A 10,759-nucleotide genomic window follows, 5' to 3' on the forward strand; every position below is an offset into this window, starting at 1 on the left:
AAATAGTTTGAAATCTTGATTTGAATTATGAAAAGGACGTCAAAGAGTTTAGTAGACCCTGATGTCAACGACGTGTTATATTTACAAACGTATATTAATTAGATGAAAATTTGCCAACTTTCGTACCTGACTGGTCCATCCAAGGTCGAACATAGAGGCAAATGACCTCGTGTATATCCTTCGGCTAAATGAAGTATCACTAATAGTGATATCGATGCCAAATCATAACGATTACATCTTATTTTTTCACTAACCCATAGACAGAATCTTTTAATCGGGGAAATTCATGTAAAAGGCAGATCCAACGTGTGTCTGGCGATTTCACTTCGTTGCGCTGTGTTCCTTGCATGGAGTTCCAAGGGCATTTAAACAGTCAGTTTTCGATCTCTCGGAAGTAACTCAATAAGTCTTTGACCAGGATGAGATTGTGGAAGTTTATTGGCCTAGGAACCATCTCACATCTCCCTTACAGGGTCTGCTTAATAAGGTAATGTATCTGTCGCTGTTGTTCGTTTTCTACCCGCTGAAACGAAAGTTTTCATGATCACTGACAGAGAAGCGCTGTTGAAAAAAGTTTCTGTCGTTGAGGGCGATGTTCAAAATGGCTGATGATGAAGACGAAGAAGTGTGGGACAGTTGGGAGGATGCAGTCGACAGCGGTGTAAGTCCGGATGTCCATCCGTTTGAAAGAAATCTATCACGCAACATTGTTTACATTAACCTGTCGATGAGAATACTCTCTATGATACCTAACCACGCTGAACGATTCAAAGCGTGAGCGACACTGTCACCGTTGACATGGCACTGAGTGACAATCGTTTGGAGTTACAGCTTACATCCATGGTATACGCTCCTTGATTGCTATTTTTGTAGCAATCGCGGGGTCGTATATACCGTGTACCAAGGGCCCGTGAAGTCAGCAATGTCGAAGAGATCATTCGCTTTCAGGTTGCTTAGCTTCGTGTAATAATCCGTTAATATACTGGGTAGTAAGCTACCTGCAAAATCGTAGTTCTACGGTGAGGTGGTCTGTGAATTTTGGTTTATGCGACCTCTCCCACCAGTAGAGCTACAATGTCGAAGGCCCTGTAGAGTTCAAAATAATCGCACCGCAAATGTTGAAGCATTTTGGTGTGAAATCCCACATATTTACATATTGTGGTTGGTTGATAAAGCAATACGACCAAATGCAGTAAATATGTGGGATTTCACACCCAAATGCCGCAACATGTGAATTGCACTTATTTTGAACACTACAGGACCTTCTGCATTGTAGCTTTACTAGTGGGCGAGGTCGCAAAAACTAAAACCCACCAACCACCTCATCACACAGCTACAAAATTGCAGCTAAGTAGTAAGTGAGACTATCATAGCTCCACATTTGGAGGTATGTTACATTGTTGAGGGAATAAATCAGTGTAGGCTCAGCCTGGTGTAAGTTTGAATGGTGATGACATCGCATACTGTTTTAAGTGCAGGAACTAGACTGTCTATGCATGGCCCTTTGATTCTACATATACATAGACGCTATGAAATCTCAACAGCCATACACAATGGGTTTACACATTTCAGTCGACGGTTACGCACTCTTTGAATTCCCTCTATAGCTTGCTGAACCAGGTTGATTGGTGCTCTAGTAAATACATGTATACTCCATGATTATTCTCACTTGCCGGGAAAGTGTTATCATATTATGCATAAAAAAGTCAGTATATCCAGTGTGTTCTCACCTAAATATTAGAGTAATAATTTTATTATTGTGACTGTTGTAGAATATCAAGTTACAATTGTTTTACCATCTAAATTGTAGACGCAACAAGCCATGACCAAACGATTTTTTCCTTGCAGGCATTTGACAAGAAACTTGAAGTTGAAGAAAGTAAGAATAATGCGAAGTAAGTGTTCTGTACGAACTTTTGGAGAATAAAGTTTGTTTGTAAGATGTAGGATTTTGAATCATGTTGCATTTGCAGTGTACAAGTTATTACCTTCTATTCATGACTGTTGCCAAAGTTTGGACTTTGATAAAATGTACAACTAGCAGAAATCCTGTTCAATCCTTTATCTGTAAACAGCTGTACAGTACCGAATTTTATGTAATTTTAGCAGACAGCAATATCATTTATTTACTGATGATTGGTTAACCTTTGAATGCCACATTTTCCCACCTAAATTTTGAAGCAAAATTTTTCATATCTTCTTTCATTTTTACCTGATACTGTTTTCCCCTTTCGACACAAAATGTATAGCGTGACACTGGTTTAGGATTTTGGTCAAAATTATAACAGATTATCATACATACTTTATCTAATTACAGCCGATAATAAGCAGACTATTTTGTGCAAGGAGTCAAAAGTTGACAATGCCGAAGGGTTAACCTGCTCACCCCTATATCACTGTAGACAGGTCCACACTGACAATTCATGACAATAGACCAAACCATTGTAGTGCAAGGGTTGAAAGCTTAATGGATTTTAAAAGCAACGTGTCAAGTGGGTTATAATTGTTTTGCTAAATTTAATACTTTTGATGGGTCATATCAGCTGATCTTATTAAAATCAGGATTTACTCATCAAAGAACAATCCAGTAGTGAAGCAGAGAACCACAATATGGCAGAGAAATACTAACTCCCAGAGTCACATACAATCACCCATTTCAGACATTGAAGTCTTACACAAAAATATTGCATTATGGAATATCATTTCTTCTTGTCAGAAGTAGCTCAGTTTAGACATATCTGAATGACGCTTCATTTAAAGTTATGATGTAAATAATGTTTTGTGTGTTTGAATTGCTATTTTGTCACATCTATGTAAATGGAATGGCATCATTGAAAAAGATGGATGATCAGTCTTCTAGCAATCATTCTGATAAATTTCTTCATGAAATACTGGTTCCTTGTTTGACAGAAAGGTCAACTCGGAGACACAACCAATCATACTACAGGAAGATTCAACAAGGACGGCATATCAACCTCAGTTGAAGATTTTAAAGAGACCTAATGCATCTGATGAAGTAAATAACAAAGCAAAGACTGCTGAAAACAAACAGGTATCTGTTTGTCTTTAACATATTATTTAATTAAGGTAATATGCATCGTGAAAGTGAGAGACTAAAACTTTTGCTCAAACTTTTCTCAATCTTTTAACCATTCTCTTTCAAATTCAAGAATGAAAATCTGGGGTTACCGTAAACATTTTGATACTAGAGAAAAAAATTACCCAAAGATTTACTGATATTTGAAATTCAAAGTGGCCACCATCACTATGTTAACTCTATGGAGAAAAATAAAATTTTTTGATTTTCAAAAAACTGAGAAATTGAAAGTTTTCCTTACTCTAGGGCTTGAAAATGAACCCCCACAGGTGGTAGATTAGACAAGAATTGTATAAAAGGTTGGTAGTCGAAGTTGCTGTCCCCGAGGTGCATTCTACCTTAAGTTTGTAATAGCACTATTGCTCTTTAGTGTGCATTCACAACAATCCTGGTTGTAATTACCCATGATTTGTTCAGAAAAAAACAACAACATGTATGATGATGGATTTCACAAAATATTTTAAACTTGACATTGTATTTAGCCCAGTTTGAAATTGTAGTTATATATGTGTGTAGAGATGACGTTGATGGTCCATTTGAATTGATGTAATGTTCAGTTTCTAATCAAGGGTTATGTTGTCAATCTGCGTTTATCTTGCATAAATGTTTTTACTGTTTTTACCTTTAATTAACTCATTAATACGAGCATGGTGAATTGTAATGTTATGGGACATAAAACCACATGTGTGTGTCCACTGTCAGCTTGCTTGTTTATTAAGAAATTGATCTTTTTGTCTGAACTTGAAGCATGAAGCATGGAAAATCACTGGGTGTAGTAGATAATATATTACAGTATACTCTGACATGTAGCTGGTTTATGTTGTCGTGCGTTAGGGTTTTAAAAGGTTTCTGTAATATTAAGTATTTGGTAACTGTAGTAGTGACAGGTAATATACCAGTAGACCAACCTTACCAACACCGATCATTTCCATGATAATCCCATTCAACTGAGTAAAATGCTCAGTAATTTTGTCACATCCCTTCAAAATATCCTATGGTCTTTTTTATTTTAAACAGGCAACATATAAAAGTTTAGAGCAGAGAGAGAAAGAATATGCTGAAGCCAGACAACGAATATTTGGATCAACGCAAACAGAGGAACAGGAAAGGTAATGACGTTGCAGTTTGCAGTTTGACTTGCCCCCTCCATCCCCCTTCTCCTCCTCTTCTCATAGTTTAAAAGGCCAACTTTGCTGTATAACAACAATAAGGATTCTAGCACAATTTGATTAGGAAGGGGTAAATAGTGAAAAAAGGAAATAACTTGAAATATTTGTTTGTTCTGCATATTCACCTCAGATTCTTAAAACTGTCCCTGATTTCTTCACAGATATCACAAAGGTCCAAGTTTCACACAGGCCCTGAGTTTCACACAAGCCCTGAGTTTCACACAGGCCCTGAGTTTCACACAGTCCCTGAGTTTCACACTGGCCCTGAGTTTCACACAGTCCCTGAGTTTCACACAGGCCCTGAGTTTTACACTGGCCCTGAGTTTCGCACAGTCCCTGAGTTTTACACTGGCCCTGAGTTTCACACAGTCCCTGAGTTTCACACAGGCCCTGAGTTTCACACAGGCCCTGAGTTTCACACAGTCCCTGAGTTTCGCACAGTCCCTGAGTTTCACAGAGGCCATTCACTGCAGCTAATCCTTTGATTCTAGGTTGTATTGTACATGTCATGGATAAATTTATAAAATGGCATTTTGGTCAGTGTGTCATGTTTTTCAACTGTCAGCAGCAAGATTTTTCCAACTCTGAATTAAATCTTGCAGAAATTTTGTACTAGTATGCAGTTTATGCCTTTGAAGCATTTATCATGTGTTTCACTTACACATTTTTACCTGTCTCTGATTCAATGCAGTGATTTTCATCTGGTCATTGGAAAATCATGAGATACAAATAGATATCTGCTACAGTCCTTCAAGACTTATTAGTCCCCACGGACACCGTCCGGGGGGACTTATAGGTTTGGTCATGTCCGTGCGTGCGTGCGTCCGTGCGTGCGTCCGTCCGTGCGTGCGTGCGTGCGTCCGTCCGTCCGTTCACGCAGATATCTCAGAGATGCCTGGAGCGATTTCATTCAAACTTGGTACAAGGATTACTTCATATGTCATACAGATGCACGTCGATTTGTTTTGTAATGCGATCCAATATGGCTGCCAGGCGGCCATTTTATTACGATTTTTTCATGTACAGAGCCATAACTCAGGCATGTTTCAACTGATTTTATTCAAAGTTGGTACAAGGACATTGACCAATGTCATAGATATGCACGTCAATTTTTTTTGTGATACGATCCAATATGGCCGCCGTGCAGCCATTTTGTTACGATTTTTTCATGTACAGAGCCATTACTCAGGCATGTTTCAACAGATTTATTCAAAGTTGGTACAAGGACATTGACCAATGTCATAGCTATACACATCAATTTGTTTTGTGATACGATCCAATATGGCCGCTCTGCGGCCATTTTGTTACGATTTTTTCATGTACAGAGCCATAACTCAGGCATTACTCAACCGATTTTATTCAAACTTGGTACAAGGATATTGACCTATGTCATGCACATGCACATTGATTTTTTTGTGATACGATCCAATATGGCCGCCGTGTGGCCATTTTATTACATTTTTTCATGTCCAGAACCATAACTCAGACATGTATCAAGTGAATTTATTCAAAGTTGGTACAAGGAGATTGACTAATGTCATACATATGCACATTAATTTGTTTTGTGATACGATCCAATATGGCTGCTGTGCGGCCATTTTGTTATGATTTTTTCATGTACAAGCCGTAACTCAGGCATATCTCAACCAATTTTAATCAAATTTGCTACAAGGACATTGACCTATGTCATACATGTGCACATTTATTTGTTTTGTGATACGATCCAATATGGCCACCGTGTGGCCATTTTATTACGATTTTTCCATGTCCTGAACTACAACTCACACATGTATCAAGCGAATTTATTCAAAAGTATTTTTATCACAGACCTAATGAAGAGGACTCTATCCTCTCTGAGGACCTGTAATCAAAGTACCCATTAACAAGTGGGGACTGTGTCATCAACGATGACTTATTATGTCTAGTATGATAGCATTCCTATGGACATAAAAATTTGGTTTTCAAATATACTGTTTCTTTGCAGACCATTACATCTCCTGCCAAAACAAGAATCTGCTGAAGATAATGTTATCAGACAACCAAAAGGACCAGATGGAACGTCTGGTTTTAATCTGCAAAGATGATGCTGATTGGATAAAAGAGATCTTGTGATGTCATCTATGTGTCCTGATTGGATAAGAGAAATCATATGATATCATCTGTGTGTCTGCTATTGGATAAGAGTTCAGGATGACATTGAGCAAGTGTTCCTATTGACTGTATGGTTCCAGATATTTGCTCAATGTCTATTTCAGTCTATCTGTTGTTTTGTCTATGGAGGACATAAGCCTTTGGTGAATGTTGCATGCTGGGATGGTACTTGTTGAGGTTGTCAGTTTCTTCAGCAGATTACTCACAAAATGACAGCATATGAGATCTCCAACAGGCAACACTTCTTTTCCTGTGAAAGATATAAAGATTTTTCACAGGGATGACATAAATTTTGAATTCATATTTATGTTTGCAAATTTAACATAGGCAAAAATTGGCTTAGATAAATTGAAAATGCTAAATCACATGACTGTTACACACAAATTTTTCAAATTCATCAATGGCATGTCGAACGTGGGAAATTTGAAATGTAAACTTGAACTGTCATTGCAGAAGACAAGATGGTAAAATTAGTTATCTCATTAGAGCAATATAATGCAAATGTATTGTGGATATGCCCCAAAAATATTTTCGTAAAATTTGATAATGAACTTATGCAAGCTTTCATGTAATGAAACAGATCAGTTGAAGTTGTATGATGCCAAACAAGAAAAAATTCAAGATTTTTTAAAGCAATATGTAAATCTTTCAAGGCCAAAAATGAAAACATGTTGTTTCTGATCCTTGTGTGAATCAATCTATTCTAGCTGCATCAGCTGTATTTTCATATTTACCTCAAAAAATATAAATATAGAAATTGGCAATGCGCTACCCTTGGCGGAAAATATTAGTATTTGAAGTCAGGATTTCATGTATGTGAAGATACAGCTCTGAACATTGAACTTGTCATCTCATTACATGTCAGATTAACTGATATGTGTAAGTGTTGCTGATTTGTCTTTACCTTGTAGGTAGTTGGGTCATGTGATCTTCACAAAATGAAAATCTAAACTGTGTTGATGCATCATTTAATAAGAGATCAAGGATCACAAGCACAGTTGAAAATGTTTCTGGCCTTATTTTCATTTTACAAGGCAGTTTTCATCACATAACTCACAAAGGAAAGTAGCTGTGGAGGAGCTGTTGGCATGGATGGAGAAAAACAGTATTTCCAAAGTTGAAATGATAATAAGGTAATATGCACCTTGAAAGTGAAAGACTTAAACCTTTGCTCACATTTTCCTCAATGAAGATTTCGACCATTCTCATACCAAATCAAAAATAAAAATTACGGGTCACCGTGCAAAATTTGGTACTTGAGAGACAAATTACCTTAGCTTTCCCGATATTTGAAATTCAAAAAGGCCACCATCCCTGCCTTAACGCTATGGGGAAAAATAAAATTTTCAGTTTTCGAAAAACAAGATGGGAAAAGTTTTGTTACATCAAGAGCTTTAAACTGAACCCCTCAAATGGTAGATCAGAAAAGAATTGGAAAAGTTTGAGAGTCCAAATATTTGCCTGAAGGTGTGTTCTATCTTAATTGTAATGTATTGCTGTTTTTAGCATTTACAATTGCTGAAAAGTGCGCCCTCTGTGTCAGGAATATGACACTTCTAATCATTGTTATGTTTTAATTTTACTTGCACCATTTGACAAAGTGATATCAAACTAAATCTTCCATTTTGTTAAGTTTATTATGCCAATGGAACATTTCAAAATTATTACCAGGTATTATGTTCAGTAGATCTATACACCAATTTGTGTAAAATACTTTTTATTCAAGTGAACTTTAATTTATTAGTACAGAAAATTATAATTTAAACAAGTTTGCAGTGAAACCTGTCCTTGCAGGCACATCTCTGTTCATGATAATTATCTATCTGGAACAGATTTTCAAACTGAAAGTCTTTACTTGTATCTGTACAATAAAGACCTGTCTCTATCTCAGCCTGTTTTTGTTGAAACTAAGGGGTCAGCCTGTTTTTGTTGAAACTAAAGGGTCAGCCTGTTTTTGTTGAAACTAAGGGGTCAGCCTGTTTTTGTTGAAACTAAGGGGTCAGCCTGTTTTTGTTGAAACTAAGGGTCAGCCTGTTTTTGTTGAAACTAAAGGGTCAGCCTGTTTTTGTTGAAACTAAGGGGTCAGCCTGTTTTGTTGGAACAAAGGGGTCAGCCTGTTTTTGTTGAAACTAAGTGGTACCTTGAAAAAAAGACAGGCTTTGCTGTACATAGGCAGATATGATTACGTTACTTGTAATCAGTAGTGTTTGTTTTCAGATAGCGCAGAGAAAATGTAGAAAAGAGTCAAATTATGGCGATGAGAAGGTAGAGTTTGGAAAAATTGATAAAACTACAATTGAATAAAAGGAAATGTACATGGAAAATAATTTGTTATCAATTTGAGAGCAGCAGTTACTTTGATCATGAATTGAGGAAATTGAATTTTACTATTTGTATATAATAAACTGATGTTTAATCCCAGTGTTAAGAACAAGTGACGCAGTTTGTCAGTATTTGTGAAATTTCATTACTTTAAGAGGTCCATGAGCATAAGGTACAGGATCGGGTTAGAGCTTAGACCCATGTTTGTCATGGCAAACTTGAAATTGACCTAAGTTAATGACATTTGACTTTGACACTTACAAATACCTACTAGGTCTGCTGTTCCAAATTTTCACAAATGGAGCAAAATAAAAATCACTGCCAATTTCTTCACAAGCTCTGTGGTATGAGCTGGTCAATGGCATCTCCGTACGGTTTCCATGGTTTTCACCTCCTGAAATAATAATACTGGAAATACAATTTACATGAAAACTATTTTACATTTCTTTGGAATTGTTTATGGCTTGCTTACTGAATCTGCTCATGTCATCGACAAAAACTGTACTAGATGCAAGAAATGCTTTTGTATCAGGTGTGTTAATCTAGAGATGACGTGAATATATCTCTACGATGATTGAATGGACAAAAGTTAATTTAGAAATGTGTGTATGATTGCATATTGACTGTACTGAGATGTATATTCTGTATTCATAGTGTGACAATATTACAATGTCTTATTATTTTAACTTAATGAAATATTTTTGTGATTTAGAAGTAATTTATATAGATTAGATTATGTAACTTTTCAAAATCATCCCATGCAATGTTGGCTTTTGAGGAACCCTTTCACCCCTGTTTCCCAGTACTAATGTCCAACCTTACCACTGACAAAGAGTAGACTTGATCAAACCACGATGATAAAGGGGGTTCAAAGTTTATTGACATTTACAATCAGCTGTTTACCATCAATTAAGAGTTCCATGTCACACCTAACTCTGTATTCTTTGTAAATGAATTTTTCATGGGATCATCTTACGAAGTGTTTCCATGGGAGGGTTGGAGATCAGTACTGCATCGGCCACAGAAACTGGGAGATGGTTTACTTATCGAAAGTTAGGCAGTCACAAAACAAAGACACTCCTTAGTTTCCTCACAAAAGATTTAATTTGGTGGTAGGGTTACCAGCTAGACTTAAGTAGATTTATTTTCAAAAGATGTAATTTTTTTGCCTCGTTGTCTAGAAAGTTTCATTTTGCTACCAACAGCATGTGATAGACTACCGGCATAATAACGCAGCATTGGTTATCAACACTATACGATGGACTACCAACACCATACAGTGGACTACCAGCCCAAAACTCATCAAATGCTAGCGTATTTATAGACCTTTGAAATACCTGTTTTAAAAGACATAATCAAGCCACACAATCAGTTTTAGAACCTGTATCTGATGAATTTTGCAATTTGAACATTCTACTGATAATTTCTGAGACATATTTTATACAACCCACCGAAGCAATGTATTGAAATATCAGCAGAATTAGAGCAGTGTCCAAATATTGCAGTGAAGGGTTATGGCTTGTAGATCTATGAGTAATAATACAATGATGTATTTTACAAGAAAAGATGATTTGTAATGAATTTCTTTACAGAAGATTTTTGCTGTTTTAGATTCTTGCAAGGAAATAAAATTGTATTTAAACAGAACTTGCATATTAATGAGAGAATGATGTCATTTCCAAACACTCCTATTGAAATGCAAATTATTTGAAATATGACTGAGATACTCATGTTCATCAAAGAGAAAATATATGCTCAGCAGTTTTTGTGCAGACAATCAGGGGCTGGTACATTCAGAGGCGGTTTTTGAAAAGTAATGGCGTTGTTACTTCTGTCCAGGCTTTCGTATCACAATTTCACAGCTTAATCACAGACAGGAGAGGTAACATTCCGACCAATGGTTTTTAAAGTATGACTGGAACAAAATGAGTCTACAGACAAACAGACAGACAGATGGACAGACATAGTGGTGACATAGGACACCATTCAGGCTTCCAGCATCAAATATATCATGAAAAGT

The 10,759-nt window shown here is 36.6% G+C and overlaps 1 protein-coding gene across 1 annotated transcript; it reads left to right on the forward strand.

The window, feature by feature from the left end:
• Window positions 1-590: 590 nt before the first annotated feature.
• LOC139137715 (SUZ RNA-binding domain-containing-like) lies at window positions 591-8,851 on the forward strand. Its single transcript, XM_070705959.1, has 5 exons — window positions 591-661; window positions 1,849-1,895; window positions 2,911-3,052; window positions 4,115-4,206; window positions 6,251-8,851. Exons 1-5 carry the CDS (start codon window positions 593-595, stop codon window positions 6,348-6,350), a joined length of 450 nt encoding a protein of 149 aa, XP_070562060.1. The 5' UTR covers window positions 591-592; the 3' UTR covers window positions 6,351-8,851.
• The last annotated feature ends 1,908 nt before the right edge of the window (window positions 8,852-10,759 follow it).

Source organism: Ptychodera flava, chromosome 7 (genome assembly GCF_041260155.1).
Source record: "Ptychodera flava strain L36383 chromosome 7, AS_Pfla_20210202, whole genome shotgun sequence".
NCBI lineage: Eukaryota > Metazoa > Hemichordata > Enteropneusta > Ptychoderidae > Ptychodera > Ptychodera flava.

Bases quoted from the DNA above. Each gene is read 5' to 3' on its own strand.
- LOC139137715 (XM_070705959.1), top strand. From the start codon at position 593: ATGTTCAAAATGGCTGATGATGAAGACGAAGAAGTGTGGGACAGTTGG. The intron at 662-1,848 runs GTAAGTCCGGAT...TTTTCCTTGCAG, and splicing joins AGGATGCAGTCGACAGCGGT to GCATTTGACAAGAAACTTGA. The intron at 4,207-6,250 runs GTAATGACGTTG...GTTTCTTTGCAG, and splicing joins CAAACAGAGGAACAGGAAAG to ACCATTACATCTCCTGCCAA.